The following is a 27,449-nucleotide window of genomic DNA, read 5'->3' as shown; positions in this document are numbered from 1 at the left end:
CTTCACCCCATGATGATAAACCACTTCAACTTATATTCTCCCACCTTTGTTTTTTCTTACCACTTCAAGTATTTTTGTAGAATACTTAAAGCTGAAGGAAGAATATTTGAGAAATAAATTGTTCTTTTTTTTTTCATTTTTGAATTTTCTTAAATCAATGTGATAGTTGAAGATTCATGTCATTGGAGAGATTAATTATTAGAATAAACTTGATAAATAAAATTTTATTCTGTCATCTAGAGCAACTCTAAAGAGGGTAAGAAATTAATAGAATAAGGCTTTAGGTATGAGGCAAGAAAATTAAGTGGCTCATCTTTTTGAAAGCAGAATTTGTTTGAATACATTGTTGAAGGGTTAGGTCGATTCATGTTTCATAAAATGTTAATTAAAAGGAATAAAAAAATAATTTAACTATTCATCAAAATTTGTGATATTTTAATTGAAATACATATATTTAGTTAATTAACTAAATTAAATAAGTTGTTAGTAATTTTTACTATCAAAATCTACATAGAAATAAAAGAATCTCACAACATGCAGATATCTAGAAGGATGTTATGCTATTTTTGAGACAATATACTTAATTATAGATGAACATGTGTTAGATTAAGTTAGAGTGAATTGATTGAAAAATTATTGGGTTGGCAATAAAACAATAAAACACTTTTATAATTTAAATATTCTAGAATACAGAGTATCATGATGTTACCACTGTATCTCTGCCCTCAAGGAAGATACAAGTCATTGATGGACATGGTGACTGCATTGGAGGTTGAAGTTTGCAGACTATTAAATAAATAATAAAATTAAAAACTGTTCCAAGTGCTTCACTATTTTCTTGCAAACCCAATATTTATTGATGTAAAACAATAGTTGATGAAGATTTCAAAAAATCTCAGCCCAACAAATCATTGTTGAAAATACTTCACAAATTTAAGCAATTAATTTTCTAGCATTTAATGAAGCTTAATGACTTAAAAAGCTTATTTCAATTTTATTTTTCATGCACTTCAAAGTGTATGAAAATTTAAAGGTTAAGCTATGAATTTCTGTACAACACTGAAAATCGTAGCGTGTTAATTTAAAAAACTTAACATTATAGTAATTTTTCAAACACTTCCAAGTGCATTAAAAGTGCCAACAATGTCAATCAAATGGGTGACGTCATTTTAAAACACTTTAAGTGTTTTAAATTAAAACACTACGATTTGCAGTGAATGCATTAATGAAAATTTTATATTAAACACATTTAAAAAAAACAACTTGGCAAAATCTTTTAATTGGCAATTATTTTTAGGCATCTTTAACACTCCCAAGCCCTAGACAATTGTGAACGCATGAATGGTTATCACATCTAGGAGGCTAATTAAGAAGAGAAAAAGAATAAATAGTGTAAATGTTACTAATGGATAGAAAATGAATGTAATCATTTTAAAATGATAAATGCGAATTTTTATCATTTTCCAAGGCACTTTAATCGAAGAGAAATGGGCGATAAAGGGGAGAATTAGGGTGAAAGTAACGCGAGAGAGCACGAAAGAACGAAAGAGAAATAATAGATTGCAGTTGTGTGGCACGAGCGAACGACGACTGGGTCGTTGTCGTTTTTTTTCTTCATTTTTTCGTTCTTATTCTCTTATTCTCCCTTAGTTTCTATAGCTACGAAGTAGCTCATAAGGAGGCAGGTGCCACACTTTTGCGAACGTTTGCTTCGTAAACGCGGAAGGGAAGAGGAGGAAGGACGATCGTTGTTGCACCAGCGGCTCCCAAATTTCGTTATTAGACCAGCAATTCGTTTACTCTCTTTTTTTCTATATCTCTTAAAGTGTAATAAACATCTTAAATTACTGTGTTTCGTTTTTGATAAATATCTAACAATGATATGCAATCATGAAATATTTTCTTGATTATCAATGAAGATATTTAAAATTTTTTCAAAAAGTATGTTTTTAAATTTGTCAGGGAAACGTTGATTACACTTTTTCGTTTTTTTTTTTTAATTCATGTCGCTTTTAAATTACACTAGATGCATTTCATTAGATTTAATTGTTTTTGATACAAGATCGTTGTCACATTTACCGAATTAATATAAACATAAATATATTTTTATCTTGCAGATTATTACACCTAGTATAACATGCGATTTACCATAAGATTATTTAACAAATTTGTTTTTTTGTTTTTATAGATTCTATCTTCTTGCTACACGCTTTCGTGTTCAGTTATATGTACTTTTGAAATCATTATTGAGTTAAATATTTCCTTAATAAAACTTACCGTTTTTTTGTCCCGCTTGCAACTGACGGCTCTACAACTAATGCAGATCCAAGATATGTGTATCCTGCAACAGAATGAATGTAACAATTTAAATTAATTCTAAATTATAAATATATATGTTTTATCTTCAAGTATGATATTTTAATGTTAAATTACAGAAAATTACACAAATTCTCAGGCATAATAAATGTCGTGTATGACTAATTTTTGTGCATAGGAATGCAATGTTGCAATTTTGATTTTCTTTCAAGATTCTAGTGTATTTTAATAATAGTGAATATGTCGGAGCATTAAATTTTGTAATACTTATGTACAAATCACTTCTAATTTTAGAATTTTAACATAACCGTGGTAAAACACTTTAAATAACTAAAATTTGCGGTGTTGTATAAATAATATCAATAATTGTTTTTAAAAAATTTGTCTATTAAACAATCACAAAGCAAACATTTATAATTAATTAATAATGAAATATAAAGATTGCCAGGTTCTACTTTGACATGAAAATTCAATAGTCAAATATTTTGATTCTTTTTTTTATTTTTAAATTACAATCTGTTCACCAACAGCTTTTATTCTTTGAAAAAAATGTTAATTATTTAAGACTGATTTTTTATCTGTAGAATTTTTATCGTAATGTTTTAATTTGTAAATTAAGATTCAAAAAGCTGTGATTATTGTCACTCAAAAATGTGTGGAGTTAGCAATATTTTCCCAATATTTTCTCACAGTAATTGAGACGTTGTTAAATAAAAAACTAGTGAAAAAACATATTCATTCTATCCACTAAAATAAGAAAAGAATTTCCTGAGCTCATCATCACTTTGATAATTATTTTGAAATACAATTTTATTTTCGAAATAAATTCTTCATCAAATAAAATTGTATATATTTTGAGAAAAATAAAAATGTTAAAATAAAACTAAACACAACAATAGACAAGCTACAATAACGGGTTGAAAGGAATATTATTAATGAAAAATAATGAATAATAATCACACAGTAAATAAATCCATGGTTCATTATCGTTGAGAATGCAAATAAATAATGATCTATGCGTGACACTGGTTAGTCTTGTCATGAAAAGGAGAACGTTTCCCATGGAAAAGCAACGGGCGTATAGTACGTTACCGGTTTATCTTAATATTATGCAGAACCGGAAAACCATCTCTGCTTCCGGGTGTCCGGGAAGCTGCACGTGCAATAGCAACAGTTAAAATAACAAGAGCAAGTAAAAAGAAGAGTGACCAAGCTAGTGCGTAGAAAACGAGTAGAGGTGCAGGAATAGTTACGTTCAACCTCAACTCGGTGCCTAGTTGAGTCCCAGTCATATTCTAATCAGGATCAAGAGGTTATGTGAATGTATCCATAGACCCGTTGTTAGTTTCTCTGCATCTTTCTAGAGCACCTAATGTCTAACGGGCAAAATTCAACGTTTCTTTTTCTTATCCTCCTTGACATGCTGGAAGGAAGAGAAAAAAAAAGGAAAGAAAAGAAGACTAGTCTTTTTTCTTATTTTTTTCACCAGCTCTATAACCAGCTGCAACTGATTCATTTTTCATTTTCTTTTTATTTATTGGTGCATTATTTATCTCAGCAATTAATCGTACTGTCAATTTACAAGCATCAGATTAGCAAATTTATTCTTTATCACAAGATGCTTAATTGAAAGCAGTTGTTGACAATTTAGATTGTTAGTTTAATATTCAATGTTCAAGATTATTTGATAATTTATAAATTTTTTTATCTAGAATTATTATTTTAATTTGCAGTTTAATGTCACTCAAGTGTTTTACATATTTTTGGGTAAATAAAAAATCACTTATGATTGCAGATAATTCAAAAACTTTCTATTTAATTGAAGTTTTAAGTGAACAAATTATTCAATTATTAAGTATTACTCTACAATTAACATAATGATTATTATCAGTAGTGTCATATGCTCAATAAAAAAAAGTAATAAATCAATGATTACCACTTGACCAACTCTTTCTCCAAGTGAACTTATTATTTAGCTATAATAAGTTACAATAAATAATAATAATTGTTAACTAAATTTTTTAATCAGTGAAAATTACTTTAGAATTGCTAGTATCGTTTGGTCTTCAATAAATAATGATAAAAACAGTGCTTTCGCACACACTCCAAAACATGAAAATATAATGTTAAAGTTTCAAAGTTGATACTATAACAATAATTTTATAATGAAAAGTTAATGAATAGAAAATGAATAATTAGGTATTCAAAACGTATCATCCAAGTACTTGGAGTAAACACATTCTGATAATATTTTTATGTAGTTTTTTTAATCAAAAGAAATAAGGTATCATAATCCATAACATGTTGACTTGATTCCTTCCTTCAAACATTTTATTGTTTTGCTTAGAAAGTATTTTTACATCATAAATTATAAATGATAATAAACTTATCCCTTATTTGGAATTATCCGAACACAAATGAACTCATAAATTGGCAAGTTCTTCATGTCAAATAATATTCCACAAGCTGAAGAAGTTTGACAACAAAATTCACCATAACAAATGAAATCATATTTATAAGGAGTTAAACAAGCATAAAAATATTTACTGGCAAGATATAAAGCATGAAAAATAGACAGACAAGAATAGTAAGAGTCTGTGAGTAACGTTCCTACGTCACGTTAGTGAACTTATGGGAATTTGAATAAATAAAAAAATATCTAAACAAGATGCATAACGAGGGATAAAGAAAAAGTAATATAGACTGTAGAGAAAAGAGATGAGAAATATGATGGATTAGGAATTATGGCCACTACAGTAGATGACTACTTAAAAACATCCCATGTCAAATTATTCCCTCTCGGACCACCCCAAGATATTATAATAATACTTGCAAGTGTTTCTATGTGAGTAATTCAATGGACAACAGGTTTTTGAATCGCTCGGTCGTTTGCTTGGCCAAATTCACGTATTAACCATTTGCGAGACATCAGTCACAGACCTGCAGTTTAATTTGATTTAAATTTGTTAAAAACTGCTTCATTTACATCTTTTAATTTGGAATAAATATCTTCAATGGAACAGTTGATGTACCAATTCAATTGTTCATTGATATAATTATTCTTTGGTTTATCAGAAGACATACAAAGTTTATTTATTCCAAGATAAACTGACTCCAAATTCACAGTGATCATCAAAAAGGTAAGTGCATTGTGATATGAGCTTAACTAACATATTTTGTAATGAAGAGTAAATTTGCTTTGATCATGAATGGTGTAATTGAACAGCTAGAAATAGGAACTAGGCATTATGAAAAGATTGTTGATGACTTTGGTGAAAATGATGATAGAAAAAATGGAAAGTTCTTCATTTTATCAATAATATTAAAGTTTATTCAGTTTTATATATTAAAAAAAATATATTGTGTTGCAATAAAAAAATAACTTGGCCTGAATCACTTCGCTACTGCAAATATGAGTAACAGAATAATTCTAGTCCAGTAGTTTCATTTAAGCCAAGAACCTCTGCTTCTTGAAGCAGAGCATCTTACTTGTATTTTCATTCAATATATGGAGAGCATTGTCTGTAAAATTGGAGTAAAAAGTGCTACAACGCCTAGTAACCTGTGAAAGGAAGTGGATGGTGGGCTTGATATGAATAGACAGAAGAAATTTAATTTTTTGCATTTTTGACATATAATTACATTAAAACATTTTATTCTACTGAAAACTTTTAGTTGAAGAACTTTGGATTTATATACTTTGAACTACTCTAGTCAAAAACCGTTGAACAGCCATCAAACAAAGTTCATATCCTGTATTATACCACTAAATTTGTGAAATGCACTTGAATTTTTGGTGTTCTAACTCCTCATTTTTCTTTCGACTCAAAACAAACATTAATTCTTGAAGTTGCAAATAATTATGTAATTAGATTAGTGTAAATGAAAATATCAGAACAATGCTATTTTTCTCCATACATTACATAACATGCTAGCATCATAGTTATATAAAAATAATATTGATTATTCCTTCACTTTTCAATGAATGTATTCGAATTGCAATTTTGTATCAACTGAACATTTTCCAAGAAAAAATATCCAATAAAAATGTGAAAAACAATCAAGACATAAAGCGTGGATTTTTTGTTATTGGATCACCCGTTATAGAAGATACATACGCAAAGTATATGGGGCTTGAAGGTAAGAAATGCAGAAACAGCAGTTGCTATGCTATACTAGTTGGGTATTCTCCTCTTCAGCACACTCATCTTTCTAAAAGAGTGTGCAAGCACAAGAAGGATAGAGTGCATATACATACACACATAGGCGTTGTGTTTGAGGGTGTATTGGTGGAGAGCTCGCTAGGGAAAAAAAAGCGAGAGTGGCTTAGAGAGTAGAGGAGGGAGAGACTTAGAGAGGGTGAATGGAAAGGGGAAGAGAAGCGAAGTAAAGAGAGAAAGATTTGAAGCGGGTTTTTGGGGAGCCGGTGTATGGGCCAAGAGAGTAGTAGGTTAGCGGGCTCTTTCGACGAAGAGGGTAGTAACGAATTGTCCTGGTGAACGAAAAGGATGGCAAGTGCCTTTATAGTGGGTCAGTACTAGGTCGACATCATCCGGTTGGGGCCCAGGGGGCTCAAGGTCTTTAGTGTGCTCCCCTAAAACCCTAAACTTCAAAACTACTAGGTATAGAGAAGTGAGGTGAATCGAGTGAGTTAGCTTAAGCCATGGTCCCGGCAAAAGCATAACCCACCTAATATATATTCATTCTCTCTTTCCCTCTGACCTATCCTCCCTTCTCCTTTTTACCGGCTTCACATCAGCTTCGCGGTTCCTCGGTTCAGAGAACTCATAGCAATTTCGCGAGCCACATAACTACATTTCCGGTCATTCACTATATACCCAACCTCGCCAACAACGGCTAACGACATCCTAATTAATTACTTGATGCTTGTATTTCATTTATGCTTACATACATATTAATAAATAACAGCTTTTTTGTAATTATATCCACTAATTCCGGTATTAAAATAAAAATTTTTTCAAATCGAATGCAGCCAATAGAAATCCCATATTATTTATTAATATTTTAATAAAATAATTATTATAAATTATCAGGAGGTTCTTCATGCTTTACAGTCATCAAGAAAAAATGATTGATTATTCATTTTTTATTCGAACTTTTCTAAAAATAATTATTTTCTAAAGTCTTTGCCACTTTCTATATTATAAATAAAATTATTTTACATAATAAAACACAGCAATTAGAGTGTATTTTTTAGATGCTTTCCGCTGGTGTTAGTAGGCCAAGGTCCAGGGTAAACCAAGTCTTAAAATATATTTATATATATATCAATTACCAAGCAACCTAACTTTCCTAATTACATTTTTCAAGTTAATATTAAATAATCTTGATTGGAATAATTTATTGGCATTAAATGTGATGTTGCAATAAAATATTTACCAATATCAAAATCATTGCTACATTTTCGCAACTCTTGGCTTATTTCATTGGCCTCTGAGGATATATTAATGTAGAAGATATTGATAGTTTTATAGTTGCGTTTAGCTTGTGTACCACGAATGGGAACAAGAACAGGTTTCAGTTAGCGCATTCCAGACCGACGCCGAATGCCAATTCCAAGCTGGGTTATTCACTAGTGTGACCAGAAACATACACTGCCACTGTTTTATTTATTTATCATTTCATTCTTGCCTACTATTCTTTCTTTCGGCATTTCTTCTATTTCAGTTTTACCTTTATCACCAGAATAAGTGTCGGAAGTTGGTAGAAAAATAACTCGAATGATAAATACGGTACTTGTAGGCAGTAGAGCATAAGAGAAATGAAGTAAAAGTAATGTCACGGTCGCTCGACATAAATGAAAAGAGGCAAAAATGCGGAAACAATTTTTGTTCGAGTTTGGTGATAAATGAAATAGTGTGGTTTGCCATTGAAGAAGATAATTCCGCATTTCATTAAAAAATTAAGCGCGTTTTTGACGCGTTATAAAGAGAATACTAAAAATTGTTCCAAAGAGAAGCGGGTTTGGCCTTGTGGCATACTTCTTTCTTCCTCATGCCCTTCATCGTTTTTACCTTCCTTGTTTTCTTATTCTTACGTCCTTTTCTCTCACTTCTCTCACTGATGGCTCTTACGCTTTTGCGTAGCGGCGGGTCCTCGGCGTGAGAGCGGATGGTCAAAGAAAGTATGAACAGCACAATGGATTACTTGGACGGGTAGGTTAGTTTGCCGAATGAAGCGAGAAAGTATTCGTTAAGATAGGTCTTGATTCACACAATTTGCCAAAATTTCACACCCCTTAAATAGTGCCCTAATTTTCCATTTTGTCGCCTGAAAAATTTTCATTTTACTCCAAAAAATCTCATTCACTTTCTTACCCATTTTTTTCAGTATTTTATTTGATCATTGAAATTTTTGTGTTTGAGAAAATTTATGAATTATTCCTGTTTATTGTGTGTTTTGAATTGTGAAAGAATTTCTAGTAGTGAAGGAAGAAAAAAAATATTCATTATTTTCTTTGTATTTTAAAATGTTTTGTGATATTTTTTTTTTTATTTTATTTACATTCAATATATTTATTGTAGAAATGGTAAAAGAATTCATGAAATGAAGAACATTCTACACTGGTTTCCACACTCAAAAAACAAACTTGCTAGACTTGATTCCTTACTTTGACATACTTCATTTTTCATGTATCTATATTTAACGAAATAATTTCTTAATTATGCGACTTTTTATTTTACATCCGTAGTAGAAAAAAAACATCTTTGATAAAAGACTCTAACGTTCATTTAAAAAATTAATCATGTTAGTCAATGAAATTCCTTACTATCATCTCTGTGTGTTAGTGTGATAAAAAATAAATAGATAAGTCATTTTTATCCACATGTACAAAGTTCGAGTTCTTCCTCAATTGTAAATATATATTTTAAATGATAGTAGTAATCATTGAACGAAATTTGAAAGCAACAGACTAACTACTATGAAAAGTGTTTACGTAAAATGAATAACGAAATAGAGTGACTCGTTCTCTGTTTAGTAAAGAATGAAAAAAAAAGGTAGCGAACCGATAGGGCGGCAAGACCTGGTCGCCATTCGCAGATTAAATCACTCGATCACTTTTCTCTCTCATTCTCTCCAACATTTAAGTTGCCGGCAGTGAGACAAAGGCCGGTGTTCTCGGAAACCGACTCGACCACGACTCGAGAATTAAAATAATATCCGTCGGTTCGAAGATTAATGGCAACGGTTGTTATTGCGATTTCTCTACGATGTCGGGCCGCATACTACGTTCCTTTTCTACTTCTTCCCTCAGAATTCGTAACATTATTCTCGCGCTTCTTTAATTTTTTATTTATTTCCAAGTACTCACGAAATTCATGTGTCTATACTCGGGGGAAAAATTAAAAGAATGCAGCAAAGAACATTTCGTATGACTAATGTCGACTTAAATAAATGTTTGTATAATATATGTTTCTTCTAAAACATTTTGAGTATGTCGTTTATGCTTCAATAGATTCTTTCATTATTAAATTAATCTTTTTTCTTTCAATCAACAAATTGATTGTGGTATTTAATTAATAGTTTTTTACTTCTGAAAAGTAAATTTACATTGTGGTAAAATTTATACATTTTTATCTAATTCATTTATAATAATAGTCATAGTTAAAAAAAAAAATATTTCATATAATATCAGCTTGCAATTTATTGTAAAAAATAAAAGTGAATATTTGTAATGCACTTTTCTCTAGAGAGTTTAAATAAAATAGAAACACGTAGAAAATAAGAATAAAATGTAAAATAAGAGAATACAATGAAGAGAATGAATGATTATAATAATGATCATTGTACAGTAGCATGATTAAATATGTTGTAACATAAATAAGTTATTTCTGTTATTATTGCAATTTCCGCTATTATTAAATTCTGTAGTATCCATGGGAGCTCTAGAGCATAGAACGAATTTAAAAACTTTTTTCAACTTTCTGTTAGGAAGTCACATTAGTAGAAACATTTTTTTATCTAATTATTTTTGTTTATTTATTTCGAATCAAATCAATAAAAGTAAACCATTACTCTCTACAAATGAATAAGTGAAATTGACTGCCCAGGAGTGAATATTCACTGTTTTATAAGAAGAAAGATAACTTGAAACAAAGACACTTTCTTAGCATCCCTAGTCCAAAATGTGACTTTCAAGAAATGAAATAATGACTTCTTCTGAAGAATGAAAACTATCCAACCAAGTTATTGCTATGCATTACCGCGTACTTAACCTTCTGAATATGTCACATGTTAAAGTTCCAACACATGGAGAAGAAATAAATAACAGAATTATCAAGAAAAATGTCTTCTGGCATATGTGATAAAAAATTGGTCATTGTTCTCTGACAATTTCTCTTACCAATCAGTCTCGTTTGTTCATGTCTGGCTCGCACCTTTTTCCTCTACTTGGTAGGCCTATTATACGTTCATTTATATTGCTTGTGGTAACAAGGAGTGTCTTAAAGGCGAGAAAAAAATTCAGAATCACCGCATCGTCTTACGAGACTTGGCAGGTGTTTTGAAGGAAGAAGAATAAAACATAAAAATAATAAAATAAAAGAATTACAATATAAGTTACTACACACGTGATTCGTTGACACCTGTCTTCACTGGTAAACTCAATCTCATTATTTTGACCATTAAATTAACGAATTAAATCGTTTTCTTTTTCAATTAAACATCACTTAGATGTATTATAAAACCTCATAAAAATCATCCAAACTCATAAACCCAATAATTAAATACAAATATTTGTTTTTTTATTTCAACCTTGTACAACAAATTCAACGACTACCAACTAGACATCCAGCGTCATCGAAGGATCTTTATCCGAATATAGATATGTAATAATGTTGATCTCACCCGGAAGTCGTAAGAAGATTGAGCCACGATTCTTTCGCTGGACCGCAACGACCCGGGTGTCGTTCCCATGAATGAAGAGTTAAGGGGAAGACCCAAAGAGAGACAGAAAAAGCAAGCAGGAGTAAAGAAAAAAATAAAGAAGAAAAAACATTTCAGCGGATAAAGAAAAAAATAAGACGATAAAATGGATAACTTTATCAAAAATATAATACTACTAACTAATTCACATCAAGAAACTCACACCATTTTTTTTTTATCAGCTATTTACTTTAATTACTGATGATTATTTTCTTATACTCTCCACTGTTCTTCTACACTTAATAGAAAATGAGTTATTATTTTTTTTTATCTCACTTGGTATCAATAAACGTAAGCATCTTCAAAGAATGATCATTTAGTTGTTAATGTTTTAGAACTATTCAGAGTGATTGTAGTTAGAGAAGTGTTGTTTGCTAAAAGTCAATGGCCGTGTATCTAAAACAAACACGTGTCATCGAGGTTGTTTGTCGCGAAGCGAAGTAAGGTAGAAACATCGTGGATCCATTGAGAGCGAGTGGAAGAAACAGATGTGTGTATGAGGAGGGAGATAGAAATGACGGTGAGCATGTGATGGTGGGGTGCAGATGAAAGCGGGGAATTGAGGGAGTATTCGAAACTAAACATCAGCCATCAGAACAGAGCCAAGTTGCGGTGGAAAAGAACATATGAAATAGCATGAAAGCTTTTGGATATATGGATATGTCTATGTGTATGTGATGCTTATACTTGAGCTCCAGCTTCACTTCTTTTCTTCCTCTCTCTCATCTTTACTCAACCCCATGCCTAAAGATAGCACTTCCTCCTTCATGTCGACGCGCAAACACTTTTTACACTAAACTATATTCGTTTTCTGACGGGCTATGTACCATCAGAGGTTCTCAATTGTTGATATTTGCTTTGGAAATTTTATTCAAGTCCTTCCTGACCACAGGGTTACTTTTGATTGGTGAAATCAACAACAAGTATTTAGGAAATATTTTTTTTATAGGAATGATGTTAAGTAGGGGCCTTGCAAATTATTAGTAAACATTTGAGAATTAAAATTGTAAAATTAATGATTTATTAAGTAATTTGGTTTTTTGAAAATAAAATAAAAAATGTTTATTTCAAGATTATTTTTACCAACTAAAAATATCTTCAAGTTTTTGAAGTTAATTTTTATTGATTTCTTGATTAAGGTCAATGTACCAATTCTTGTTTGTGTTTTCATTTCGACTTACTGAGTTTCACAACAGAAAATACACAAATATGTTCAGTTATTTCTCAAAGTTATTTGCTCAGAAATATATGTATCAAAAAAGTAATAACTTTATAGAATATATTATATTTTTTAGCAATATTATTGAGGTGAAAAAGAGTTATTTTAAATTTTAAAAAATTTATTGTCGCAAGTAATTATTTTCTCAATATAAGAGAATCAGGTAATTTATTTAAACAAATGATATTTTTAAAGAATATCATTTTTTTTATTAAAAGAAAAAGAATTATTGAGTAAGAACTAGAACATGAGCAATAATAGGGACATTGACCTTAACTATTCACAAAACTCCCATGAAATATTACAGTCGTTCAAGTTCTTCAAAACAAAGTTTTATCAGACTTAAAGTTTTTAAAGTTTAAAGATAAGAATGTTTATTATTTTTATAAGAGTGAATGGCAAAATGATGATGAAAATTTTATAAACAATTTCTAGCTTCACATATAGATGTAATACTTTATAATTCTATCCAAGTTATATGTCACTTTCAAGCTAATTTTCTTCAGAAAAATGCATTAGATGTTTTATGTAAGACTTGATATCACATTCCTAGCTCTACTCTCTGTGAGTGTAATTTTCTACATTCCTTTACTCTCATATTCTAGTAACCTCAGGTTGAACAAAAAAAAATTGAAGTCAAAGTGTCTAAATACTCTTTTAATTACAGAAAACAATTAAACCAAAAATTATATCCTAAGTCTTCTCAATTTTTACAACAAAAATTTAATTAAAAATTCATCAGGGAATTATTTTTATTCTTTGCCCTTCTAAACTATCGAAAAGTTGTCATGCTTTTAAGGACTGTATGGCTTTGAGTTTTTTCTTTGTCTCTTTAATGAAATTGATCACTGTAAAATAATGAATTTCTTTAAATGAAAATAAAAATCTAAATTTTTTAATTATTATTACAACAATGGATGATAATGAAAACGACAGCAAAAATGATACAGCAAATAATTAAATTCAAAAGTATTAATGAGTGTAAGTTAATTACGAAAGCCATAAGATTTTTCATGACTCAAGTAATTTTCAGTGTCTTCTCGTTAGTTGTGGGCCTGTTGGTAGGTAAGTTTTTTCACGGAGGGCAGGTGGGCTTGACTTGTGGCACGCGACAAATCGACTCAAGCTCGAAGAACGTGCAGTTCTGATAACAAAAAATCTTTAAATTTACTCTCTAATTTAAAAATTTTATTTCAGACAACTTTACGAGTTACCCGAGAATAAAAAAAAAAGTAATTCAAACTTTGAAAATAGTCCAACAGTAAAAGAAAATATGAAATAAAAACAACAATAAAGTATAGGATCGTAGCGTCTTCGAAGAATCGGAGTATTTGTTTTGAGATCTATATTATGTTACAGTTGGAAAGATACATGTAGTGATGATGTTGAAGGACGGGAAGTGAATATGATGGGCAAATATAATTCATTAAGTTGAAATTTAACTCCATTATTTTTTGAGTCATAAAAATTTGGTAAGCTTTTTATAAAAACTAAGATTATTTTATATTCATTTACATTGACTATTTGTTTTCATTTTATCATTAGTAGCTTTAAACTAGTAGATGCACATCAACCAGGAGGTCGACAAATTATGTAACAAAATATTTTTTTATTTTTAAGTAAAGGCTCGATTGAAGTTCACCTATTTGCACGTTTACTCTACGCTAGTATACGTTGTTTTTATTTTCTATAAAATACGAGTCGAAAATTCTTTATTAATTAAATGATTACTTCATAAACAAATTTTTGGAGTAATTTTTACTCTGAAAATGTGTGTTGAAGTTCCAAATGATACAATTTGTTATTTAAACACTATCAATTATGTACTAGTGAATGTCTTTGTTTGTTAAAAAAAATATGAATAATTACTGTTATTTGTGATCAAATATGTCACTATGAGTTGAACTATTTATTTACCTCTATTGTAATATTCATAACAAAAAAGATTACATTGTTCTCACAACCTAACCATGGAATGTCTCTGCTCAAACTGCTATAGTTATTTTTCCACGAAAATCATTCTCATCTACAGAGGTTCCAGTAAGCTTAGAGAAAAAAATAAAAGTTTATTTTCCGAATGAATTTCTAGCATCAATATCCAAGGAAGGAATGTGTTTTGCTCGGGAAACACGTTCACCCGTTGGTCCCGTGGAAGTGGACATGAAAGCCGCCCGTTTTAGAAGCGAATAATGTATTCCTAGGGGCATCTGCTCGTCTAGTCGGCGCAGAGGGCGGGTGCCGACACTCACAAGTCCCTTCGTAAGTGTTTGTGCTTGTGTAAGCACGTGTATATATGTGTCGCACACAGGTGCGCGGTTGCGCGAAGGTAAAGGAGAAACCAAGAGAAAGAAAAAGAGAGAGAAAGAGGGAGTAAATAAAAAAGAAAAAATAACACAGAGAACGGTCATGTGGCTTGCGCGCTCGACAAGCCTATTTCCAACTTCTACCGGCTGATAAACATCATTCGACTATGCTAATTAACTAATATTTTTTCATTTAACACATTGACATTACCCTCAAACGTACTTCTCGTCACAACTATTAATATTCATTTGCTAAATTAACCAATTGATTGATTATAGAAGTGTATGACTGCCAAAGGAAGAATGTGCTAGTTTCCTGTTGCGTCTTAAAAGTGCTTTACCAGTAGACTCTCAACCATGAAAGCTCTCTAATGTTTCTCTAAGAAGGCCCAAGTGTGTGGGAGACTCACACGATTGAGTTGATGATGATGATGAGGAAGAGTAAGAGAAGAAGACGATGAAGAAGATATGAGGACAAGGCCGGAACGATCGCATGCTTGTGACTCAATACCGACGTATGCAGACCGAAAGAGAGTGTATAGAACACAGTGTAGAGTTGGTCTAAAACCTAACCGACCTACCAAACTAGTTCTGGCCTTCTGGCCATCACGTTGTAGCTAAAGATTGTGCCAGCATTGTACCATGTATCTTTCTCTCTTATTTTCTGCTCTATGACGGAGTTGACACATCCGTTTTTGGAGACTTCCTAACACTTTAGTTCTTTCGACCGTTTTTTTTTTTGTCCGTACTATTTCACGTGTTTGTTAAACTTGATCCGTGAGACTTTTTTCGATATGTTTAGCCTATAATTAGTTACTAAATATGTTACTTAACTTATCTACGCATTTTCATTGAAATTGATGTCAACGTTCTTGCTTATATCGTATTTGACATTTTATGTCTTAAGTTAAAAGGACATAAATGTATTTAAATGATGATTGAAGATATTTTATGAAAATATTTTGGGATTTATTTATTCAAGAATTGAGAAAAATAATTTTTTCTTTAGTATCAAAATATTTTTTTTTTTTTTTTGGTTGTTTAGGATTATTTTATTTATATAAATCTTTTTGTCAAGTCATTGCCATTAATTCGTCAAGTTTAACTCTTTGTGACATTCTCGCGGTTTTCTATCATTTATACCTGCAGATAATGGAGAAAAAATAGATACTGAATCATCTAATCGAGCCTCATACGTATCATTTTTTTCCATCGAAATGGTAGTTGTTAGCTTTATTTTTGGAGTAATAAATAATTCTAAGAACATATTTTATTTTAATAAAGAGATGAAGATATTTCTGTGTAATCATTTTTAAGTGTTATTGATTGTAATATGTGCTTAACATAAACACTTCTATTTTAGTAAAGTGTCAAATATTTTTAAAAAATTTGTATATGACGAATTATTGAAATAATAGAATAATTAATATTAATTATATTTTTATACTAAATAGTTAAAAATTAAATTTTTTATTTATAAAAGCTTAAAAGAATTTTTAAAATCTATGTAATCATCAAATCTTTCAAAAACATTTTTATTTATACTTTTCAAAAAAAAAAAAAAAATTTGTATACATCCATAAAAAATGTTGTAAATAAAAAATGAATGAAAAATTGTTATTTAAAATTAAAAAATTTTTTTAAGCTTTTATTATTCTTGAAGAATATAATAACTATTCCTTAATAATTGTTGGTTTACCATGAAATGATACTTAATATCAGTAAAAATATTTCTATGAAGTTGAATAAACTTAAAAATTAATACCTTAAAAATAAAAAAGCTATTGTACATAATTGGCAAAAGCAATAGAAAGTTTAAAACAAAAACAAGAGAAAGCAATATGCGGGAAGCAGGATAAAAGGATATAAAATCCTGGGCTAGAAAAATTATATACAAGTATAAGGAGTGCTAAAGAATATGCAATGGTTTTGTTCCTCATTTATTGTTCATCGAAGAAACTTTTTATTACATAATAAGAATAACGAGGGGAGACAAAACTTCTCGTGCGTGATTCACTCTCCAATTCGCTCCGTCCCCTTCGTAGCTGACCAAAAATTATACTCTGCCCACTTTGTAGTTGAATTGTCGTCGTTGGTCGTCTTATTCGTGTGACAAATAATAGTAGAAGTCGTGTTAGTATTCCATGCTCTGAGTACTCAAAGTCACCACGCCTGTTTCTTTCTCTCTCTCTCTTTCTCGCTTGTAAAAATTTATGACATGAATTTAGGAAGTGAATTCCCTTTTTATGTAACACGTGATATGAGTATGTCGAAATGATTAAAAACTCGCTGTGATCCTACACTTTTTTTTTTTTTTTAGAGCTATAATTTTTTTTTCTTTCGACCGCCAACGAATATAATCGACCTGTTACACTCTTAACCGCGTAACCTTGACCGTGTGTCTGTGCGTGCTTTAGATAATTTAAAGATAAAATGAGAAACGTTTGGAGTTGAATCATTTCTAAATATAATACGTCCGAAAAGAAGCGAAAAAAATAATACAATTCATGTTTTTTTTTCCATTGAAAATAAAAAAAAAAAAAAATTTATCTCTCATTTTATCGTGTTGACTTTAGTATCGATGTAACCTTGTTTATTAGTGATGTTTTTTTTTCCCCTACCTTTTCGCGGAAATGATTTTAATCCAATTCAATTGCTGACAATGAAATAAATAATGCAGAATATTTGTTTGCGATTATCAGTTGATGATCAATGTTATCATGACAAAAGAGTGAAATAAAAAATTAACGTCTTCTTCATTAGTTTTATCACACAGCTTATCTAAGCCCGTTAAAAAATGTGCGTGACCTTGAAAATAGAAACGAGTATACCGGTTGCCGCCATTTTGGGCATGCGTGTGAGTCTCACCACGTGGCCGACTTGTCCTACTTCTCTCTACTCACGCTTCTGCTCTTTGTGAATGTACCAAAAAGGAAAAGAAAAGCCGAAAGGAATTAAAAAACGAGATGCATTCATCTTCCAGGAAATATACTCGTTGTGTTGTTATTATTATTGTTAATACCATTATTATTATTGTTAAAAATGATAGTTTAATTTTGTAGACGAAAGACGAGTTTGTTAACATGAATGATGATTTTGGAACCAAGAAACTTATACATAGCGGCTGTCTTTTTTTCGGCGGAAATGTTTTCGAGGCCGCGAAAGGGGTTCTCAAAGCAAATTAGACTACGCTAACACATGTGTATTCTTACTGTGTAACACTGAAAGAGAATTTGTTTGCGTGTTGAACGAATAAGTATATATTTAAGAACGTTAATTTAACTTGACAAGACCGCACGTGACTATCTCTTTAATATATTATGATATAATATAACATTGTTGCATTGATTATAAGCCAAATGAATAAATCATTAGTTATTATTTTTTCTTTCATATCTTAACCATTACTTACTTTGTCAATATTTTATTCGCGTATAATAATTTTAGCAATAAAAATAAAACAAAGAAGAAAAAAACGATAGGGGCAAGCATCTGTCATTAAATTCAACGGTCATGTCTTTAGTCACACTGTAATTTGTGAGCTGCAAAAGAGTATACAAAATCTTTATACAAGAATAATGATACATTATGAGCCCGAAAAGCCAGTTAAAATGACGCATAAAGTGTGATGCTACGACGTGAAATAGGCTGCAGTTGTTTTCACCAAGCAATTATTGCAGGATTTTCCTTAGTGGGCTGTATCTGAAAGCAGTAAAAAAAAGCAGCAAAAGCATTAAAAAAAGCACAGCATTTAAGCATTAAAATCAACCTTTTTATCCCTTTATTTTTTTTTGTTTTGGACTCCATCTGAGATTATTACTGTTATTGATATATTATTCTAAAAGCAGAATAGGTGTGTATTATAAGCAGCAGTGTAAATATATTTGCAGAAGCTTTCGTTAGATTTTTTAGTGACTTACCATTGAGTTTGTCGATAGCACGATCAGCAGTAGATTGGTCAATGCAATCAACAAAAGCATAACCGCCTCTTTTGACTAAAATAGTACTACACGGTAAATTGTGTTCCTGGAATAGCTGTCGTAGAGCTGGTTCATTGCATTCCGACGGCAAATTGCCCACGTAAAGCTTGGACATAGTGGTCGGGGTGGTGGATTGGAGTTGAGATTGCTTTTTGGACGCAATGGTGTCGGCTTTTCCGAGTTTAAGCTCGGACACGTGGCTTCCCAAAGACGTACGCGTCGTCGTCGTCGTCGTGGTGACCGTTGTTTCGTCGTTTTCGCTGTTTTCACCAGCGTCTTCTTCACCTTCTCCCCCGCCGTCTACTCCTTCTTCTCTTGTTGCCTCCACCTTCTGGCCACGCGCGCGCAGAGATAGAGAAAGCTGCACGGATGATATTCACGAGACACGATCGCGCGGAGTCTTGTGTATGAATGTGCTCGGAGAATAGCACAGCGTGCGATTTTGTTTTTCTAACCACGAGACTCTTTTCTTGATATAAATGAGAAAGAGAGAGAGAGAGAGAGAGAGAGAAAAAAAGATCAATCGAGAATTCACGGGCACGATTTTTATCAACACGGATTAGTTTATCTTACGACAAGATAGATCACGTGTGGATGTCTATCGTTCAACTAGTTTTGTCTCTTGTAATCGCGTAAAATCTTGGTTCCAGCAAAATCAAACGCGAAAGTGTGTTGAAATTAATCGGACTATCGGCACGAACTTGGCAACGGTCGACGTACGTTGATTTTCTTTTGTCTTGAGTTTCCCCTCTTGTATATTGATATATACAATATCTTTTTCTCTCTTTAAATGTTTGTTCCTTCCTCGTCTCGTCGTCTGTTATTCTTCCTCTTTTCCGTTCGTTTTCGCGCACTTTCCCGTCAATGATTCACTACGCTGAGAGTAGTTCACTTATTGGTGGGGTCCTTTGGAGCGCGCGAAAAGTCCAAATGGCTTTTTCTCTTATCGTAAAACTTTATTAACCAGAACAGTAAAAACGTCGACAACTAACTGCTGAGGACTCAGAGTAGTGTAATACACCCTGGACTCTCCTTCCAGCTCTTCTGACTCGAGCACGGCTGCCCCGCGTCAGCTAGCTGAGGCCCTCGTACGACGCGATGCGATGCGAACTCGTTTTTTTTTCCTTCACCGACGACACAACGCCGGCCAGCTTGAAATCCGCAAGCCCGCCTCACCCATTGGCCATTCGGACACCACGTGGGCGCCCCCCCTGTTTCCCGCCTCTGTTCCCCATTGGTAGAATTTTTGCATGCCAGGTTTTGCGCTAAGGCCACGCTGCTGTTGCTCATACACTTACCGCCGACCGACGTCCACCACGCTTTCTACAAAGCTGTTGCATTCGCGACCACGCATCTAAACGCATTCTCTATAACCCTACTCACATCTACCGGGTGTTTTAGCATAATCTAGTGCAAACTATTCGCCAATCTATTCCCCTATTGTATTTTATGTTTTGGATACTCCTCTAGACACTTGTGCTCCCCAAGATGCTCTTTTTAAAAGAATATTTAACAATTGTTAATAATTTATTGCCAATCCTTTCTGACATCTATTCACTTCGCATTTGAGCCAAGTGGAAATAAATGTATCACATTTCATTCATTCATTCATTTATTATTTTATTTTTCTTTTGATAATCTTTCATTTTGCTATCATTTTTATTCATCATCAGTGTTAGTCTTTTAATGGAACAATATGTTAAAAATACTATGTAATGTATTTAAGTTAATTAGCTTAATTATAATTTATTTATTCAAGTAGAAAGGATATTTAAGAATCTAACTAAATTTAATCGTCGAAAAATAAAAGACAAGGACAAACTGTCGAATTCTTTTTGAAAATTTTTAGGAATTTTGCATAAAAATCTGGAGGATTTTTTTTAAACCCATTTCGTAATGATGCAAGTAGCATTTGCATGTAAATAATATTCCCATGAATGAAGTTCATATTTCTGCACATACTTTTAAATATGCTAAATACATTAAATATAAAGCAAGCCCATTTTTGGACAATTGTATGAAAATCTAACTGACTCTTAAAAGCTAGAAATTTAAATAAACGTTTCTAAATAATTTTTCAGGATTATTATTAATCATAACTATTCACTAAAAGGGTTAAAAAAAATATAATCCAGAAAAATTACTAGTAATTTTTTCTGATTGATTAATTAATTGTTCAGACGTAAGTTAAAAAATAAGTAAAAAAAACCTACAACAATAAATTAAAAGAATACATTGAATAATTTGTTTCGGTTTCACAATTGTTCCAGTGGTCTCCCTTTTGAAGCCAGCTTTTTTCTCATAGTTGTCTTGAGCAGTTGTTCTAGTATTTACAGGGTGTTTCAATACAAAGGAGCACTTCATACAAGCCTAGAACCCATTGTAGAAAAGGCAAATTCATACAACAGCATAGACTAGATTTTTCATCCGATTTTCTTGAGAATAGAATGTCGACAGAAATCTGACACCCAAAGGGATATAGAGGAACATGATCACACTTGTATTCCGGTATCGTTCAGTTTTGATTTGATGTTTCCGGCTTTCCTGATTCCCTTTAAGCTGTATGTGTCTACGTCCTACTACAGGATCATCCTTTCCCTTCCCACCAACGCAACCACTGTCCACCATGTTGGGTCACGACATTTTCGACCCTTCGTATTAGCCAATTGTCACTATGGTTATCAAGAGTTTAATCGAGCCAGTACTGCTCGTGGATGCACAAATTGTTATTCGATTATTAAAGCTAAATATTAACTGCTAGATTAGAACTTCTAAAACATCTGGCAGCAATCCTTTTGCACACACTGTAAATTCAAGTGTGTTAAAAACGAACACACATAAACATGTTTAATGTTAACTACCATGAAAAAAGTTTTGTAGTTGTTTTATACACACTTTAGGATGTGTTAAAATTTATAATTTGTTTATAGTATTTAACATTGAATACGTTTATTTTTGTTCATTGTAACACATTTCGAGTTGCAGCATACTTCAAATGATCAATAAAAACTGGTTGTGTGGAGCTTAAGACTTAGATGTTTTCGAGAGTTATATTTTGTGAGTTTTTTTCTTTTTTTTAATTTTTGTTTTAGATTTACTGCTTAATTATCTGTATACTGGGGAAAAAATTCAATCTATGACTCTCGCGGTGCTCATTATTTACCTTGACCTGTTGAGGTAAATTTTATTCGAATAAATTGTCGGAAGATTTCTAATTAATGTTTAAATTTAGTTAATGTATCTTTTTTTATTGAAATTATATTGCAACATTTGTTATTCCTAAATTAACAATAATTTTTTATTTATTTATGATTGCTATGAATAATTTATTACTGAAAACAGTCATTGATTGAGAAAAAAAACTTGAAGAATTGAACATTTTCTTCTTTAGTTTGGATTAACTCTAATTTATAGATGTTTTTATACAATTTCATGGAATAAACAAATTTCATTATTTTTTTACAGATACAGTAGATTTATTTTTAGTTATTACAACAGATATCACACATTGTTGGATTTGGACATATTTTTACATAATTTTCTAAACGTTTTCTTTTATCAAGGTTAATTGAAAATGGCCACAAAATTGTTTATTATAAGATTATTTAAATTAAAAAATAAAATAAAAATATCAAGTTTTATGTTTGATCTTTTTAATAAGTTATTTTTATGTTCCCAGAAAATATACATTAATATTATAATTTTCTCAGATTTATTTCTTTATTAAAAATACTTCATTCAATGGGTGTTATTTCTACGGTTCAATTGAGTATTTACAAATCAAAAAATATATCTACATATTTTAGGTGACGGCTGTTATTATTCCTTTTTATAATATCTGCGGTCAAAGTATCCTTCCTTAAAACTATCCTTTTATAAAATATTCCTCAATAATATATTTTGGTTTAAAAAAAACTGTTTCTGAGAATCTTCAGAAATTTTAAATTAATTGTGAAGGAGAGGGGTGTTTAAAGCTTAAAACCGAATGTTTTCATCTACTAGTAATAAGAGTAAGTGTATTTCGAGAGGATATTTCAAGGGGGGATATTTTTAAGAAGGAATATTTTTTTCAAGGATATTTTCCTAGGATATTTTGACCGCGAATATTATAAAAAAGGATATAAACAGAGGTAATTATATTTTAATTAAACAAAAGCTTCCTGTATGCTCTCCAATTATCTTACTCATTATGATACTTGAGAATAAAATTTGCTTTACAAAAAAAAATGTTTAAAATTATTTCAAAATGTTATGTTAATGTTAAAAAATATGGTGTACAAAAATTTCAAGACTTAGTTAAATAAATTCACATGAAAATTAAAATATTTTTTGCAAGTTAATAAAACAAATTATTCATTTACATTGTACATCCATGGCGCGCACTTTGTAGTAATACTAAAAAGAAATGATTAAAATTGAATGAAATATTTTCTTTGATGTTTGAAAGATATTTTTTCTAATTGTTTGTTTAAAAATGATAAAAGTAAAAATATGATCCACTCAACAAAGTCAAACCCTGCAAAAATTAAAAACTTATGAAATAATTTTGTATCAAATTCACATGTTTAGAGAATAAACATAAATTAATCTTCAAATCTATATGTTATATTTACTACGTGACTTTTCTTGCCTTTCATCTAATCCTTTAAAATAAGGGAGATCCATATGTTTTGATCCAATAGAAGTAGAATTTATTCCAATTCTTATTAAATCGATAGAAATTTCAATATGTTGAGTTGGCAAGAAAATTGTAAAGCACTCAGAGCAGCTTTTAATTTTATTATTTATTTAAAAGACTGCAAACTTCAATCTCCAATGCAGTTCCCATGTCCATCAATGACTTGTATCTGCCTTGAGGGTAGAGATACAGTGGTAGCATCATGATACTCTGTATTCTAGAATATTTAAATTATAATAGTGTTTCATTATTTTCTTGCCAACCCAATATATTAACGATCGAATTAGAGGGGAAAATTCCTAATAACTTGTTCTTGTCTGATTTTAAAAATAATTGTAAAATATATCTTCACTTATTTATGAATTATTATCAATTTCATTAGGTTTTTGAAGTACTAGACTGATCAGTTAACGTTAATACTCTATTTTTCTGGTTTTTAGGAATTTTTCAATCAACTATTTATACTAGAATTTTTTAATCCAATGAATATGTTTTGTAAGAATTTATTTATTTCAAATAAAGACGGTCTTTTTTTTAGCTTTCATTACTTTCTAAGGGGAAAAAGTTGATTTTACAGAAGACAAAGAGAACTGAACAATTCAGAAGAAATAGTTTCAACTACTTGCACTCACACTGTTATTCACAATGTAACGTCACTAATTCTAACTCAAAGTTTACTCTCCGATCGTGCGTAACAATTTTTCTTTCATAATCTATTCTATTATGTTGGCTTTACATGTATTGGTACGCTGTATAGGGAGGACATAAAGCCCTGGAGGGTTTGCATGTAGAAAATGAAAATACCCTGGAAATGCTCTAGAATAGGCGCAGCTGCGTTCTAGCTTTGATGGGTTTTATTCGTCATCAATTGATGCTGCATCGTTTTTCTAAATTCTTACGTACCCAAAATCCTAACAATACCATAGCTTATTAATATAACTAGACCACCATCAATTTAACGTCATTTTGAAAATAATACCTCACATGGAACGAGTTATTAACGTTAAGAAAAAAAAAACAGAGGAATTTTTAGTTTTCTGAAAAATAAAAAAATCAATAAAACTTGACGACAGCTTTTAGTTGCTGTCGGTAACTGAAGACTTAGGAGGACTCTGACTTGCCCATACAGCAGCTGCATTTTTCATATATGAATTTCTATTCCAAGGTGGGTGATAGTTCGTCTCACATCTGTCGTTAAAGGGATTCTTTTTTCTAGCTTGCTAAGAATGCATTCACTACAAATAGTTAACTGTCATCTACAAGAATATCTAATGTGCATATGCATGATAATAACAATATTCAGTCACCAAAAAAATGTAGATAAATATTAGCTATGCTAATGAGATTCATTAATCACGATTTCAGATTTCAAATTCATAAATAAAATATTACTCTATATTTTAAGAGGTAAAACGTTAAATTAATAACTTATATATCATTTTAAAGCTTATGTTCTCTACTTTGGGCGAAAAATCTAAAAAAAGTTTAGAAAAAAATTGTCAAAGCCAGTGTCTATTTTTTTTAAATATTTGTTTTTTAACTTGTTTTTAAACAAACATATTATGTAGCTGACGTGTGTGAATAATTTTTAAAACATCAAGAATTTATGTATTTAGTTTTACTTTCAATTATATTAAAATATAATATTAAACCACAACATTGTGCAAAATTTTAGAACGGATCAGCTAGTTATATTTTATTCTAAATATAATTTCATCTAAATTTCAATTTCTACACGCAATATTATTCTCTTTATCAAACTCGAGTCTTTTTCATTAGAAAATAATTTAGAAGAAATTGTGGTTCATGAGAACAAGTCGTATATAAATTTATAAGAATATAATTCAGGTATAGTAGTAAGTTCAGAACAAATAAAAAAAAATATTTGTTAATAAATCAATAGAAAAATAGTATATTTTTCATGAACATTATTTTATCGACAGGCTGATGAATAGTTGTGTTGGTATTAATAGAAAGAGCACGAGTTCTACTAGGTTTTTATATTGAGGTAGTGCAGCTGGCACTGCGTCGTTTCTGTTACTCGCTACAATGATCTCAGATCCCTGGTGTTTCTCTAGCGAGTAGAACTTATCCCTTGTTTAGGAAAATTCAATATTTGAACTGTTTGGGTAAATCCACGTAAACTATTTCCAAGTTAATCAATCAACTGCCAAATTGGTATCTGCAAATTTATTGCTTTCATAATTGCTTTCTCTTTGTTCTTTTTTTTGTGTTGTTTATTTGGTAGTATTTAAGGGGTTTATTTGTAACAAAAAGAGGCCAAACAATTTCCTTTGTTATCTCTATATAATAGTTTAGTATTTTCATTGAATAGTCACATCAATAAATGATAACTTTAATTCTGTTATTTATTTTATTATATTTAAAAAATAAAAAAAAAATTCTTTTTAATTTTATTTTATTATTAATTCATTCTTCTTATTTTGATGAATTATTTTCTCTTTTCTTTTCAGTGGTCATTAAAAACATAATTGACTAAGGAAAATGATGCATTTCATGCATTATGTCTATAAAATTGCTAAGTAATTTATTCATACATACCTGTAACCATAGTTGAGTTTTCAGCAGGCATGCTTGATTCCCATTGATTGTTTGAATAATTCCAAAATGGATTGAAATAAAACGACTGACCATCTGAAATTAAAACGGAAAAAAGTCATGGATTTGTAGTCATTTTTCATAAATTGAAATGAAACCAAATATGGAAAGGTGAATGAACAAATTATGACTATTCATATTCATGAAAGAAATTGACTACTTGAGCTGATGATTATGGAAACTGCTGAATTTATTACAGATATTGTGTTTATTTCGTATTGAAACTTTTTCAAATAAAAAGAACACGTTTGAATAATAAAAATTATTAAATTGTATGAATTTTAACTAATCATCTCTGATCTCAATGTTAGTTTATTAAACATATTTTGGAATTTGCTACATTTTGAATACTATTAACATCAGAATTATTATCAAGTACTAAAAATTTTTAAAATATCAAAATTTGTATTAAGGGTCATGATTTTCCATTTTAAGACAATGTCTGTTTTATTTTTAAGGAACAAACGATACTCTACTAGTAACAGGCAATCAATAAATATCCTCTATTTACCTATGATTTTATATCCAATTATTTTTGGAAAGTATTTATAGATTAATTAAATTCAAATACTTATAAAAATATTTACGTTTATATTGATTGATAAAATTAACTATAAATAAATAATTCATGAATTATTGATCAAAAAAGTGTTTCTAATCGCTTTAGCGTCAGTAGATATGAATGTGTTTTTAATTGAATCTCACATTCAAGCTTTTCAATGCATTTAGAAATTCGCCAAAAATATGAACTGAACATATAATGAATCATTATCATGAACTTTTCTGTGAATATATATATAAGAAACCTTAAAAAAGTTTAAAATTATTTATTAAAAAATTCCTGTTAGCAAATTCATTAAAATCACAAATTTCTTTGTTCCATGTTGATGACTTTGACCATCGTGATCAAGCAACGAGATTTATACCAGTAATTAAATTCTGCAAATTATTTTATTTTCAATATTAACAATATAAACTGGCTTTTATTTTAGATGTTATTAATTGTACTAAAGATTGAATTGTAGAAATGAAACTTGTTTATTTAACTTGAATTAGTTGTCTTTGCCTATCTGTAGATGTCTACAAATAAACAATTATTCAATGAATGACAGCAACAATGAAGATGTTGAACCAACCGGAAAGAGATGTGTTAAAACCAAGTTATAAAATGAAGATTTTATGAGTAATTCATTTTTTCGTGGATGATCGCATTTTATTCTCAAGTGTCCTTTTTTCCTAGTGTTCTTTTTTTCCTTTCTTATCCATTTCTTTCCATTATTTCACATTTCCTCGCGCGGGACAGCTGCAACCGTTACGAATGCCAGGATAACGAGCGCGTCCAAAGGATCAGGGAATCCATTATACCCGCTGTGAAATCGCAAGAAAAA

At 30.5% G+C, this 27,449-nt stretch overlaps 1 protein-coding gene across 2 annotated transcripts in view; it reads right to left on the bottom strand.

Annotated features, from left to right (window-relative positions):
- Imp (IGF-II mRNA-binding protein) overlaps positions 1-26,034 on the bottom strand; it is an 81,360-nt gene extending 55,326 nt beyond the window's left edge. The window contains exons 1-2 of one of the 2 annotated variants that reach the window (XM_035091909.1): positions 26,005-26,034; positions 2,278-2,341 (exon numbers count right to left, since the gene is read on the bottom strand). In XM_035091909.1, the coding sequence (XP_034947800.1) occupies positions 2,278-2,341; positions 26,005-26,014 (74 nt within the window). In that variant the 5' untranslated portion in view covers positions 26,015-26,034. Of the gene's footprint in view, positions 1-2,277; positions 2,342-18,704; positions 19,050-26,004 lie in introns of those variants that run through there. The other variant, XM_035091906.1, reaches the window with a different exon arrangement.
- Positions 26,035-27,449: the final 1,415 nt, after the last annotated feature.

This window comes from Chelonus insularis, unplaced genomic scaffold (genome assembly GCF_013357705.1).
Source record: "Chelonus insularis isolate UGA/USDA-ARS -01 unplaced genomic scaffold, ASM1335770v1 contig_89_pilon, whole genome shotgun sequence".
In the NCBI taxonomy this organism is placed as follows: Eukaryota; Metazoa; Arthropoda; class Insecta; order Hymenoptera; family Braconidae; genus Chelonus; species Chelonus insularis.
This window is presented reverse-complemented; position numbering and strand designations above follow the sequence as displayed.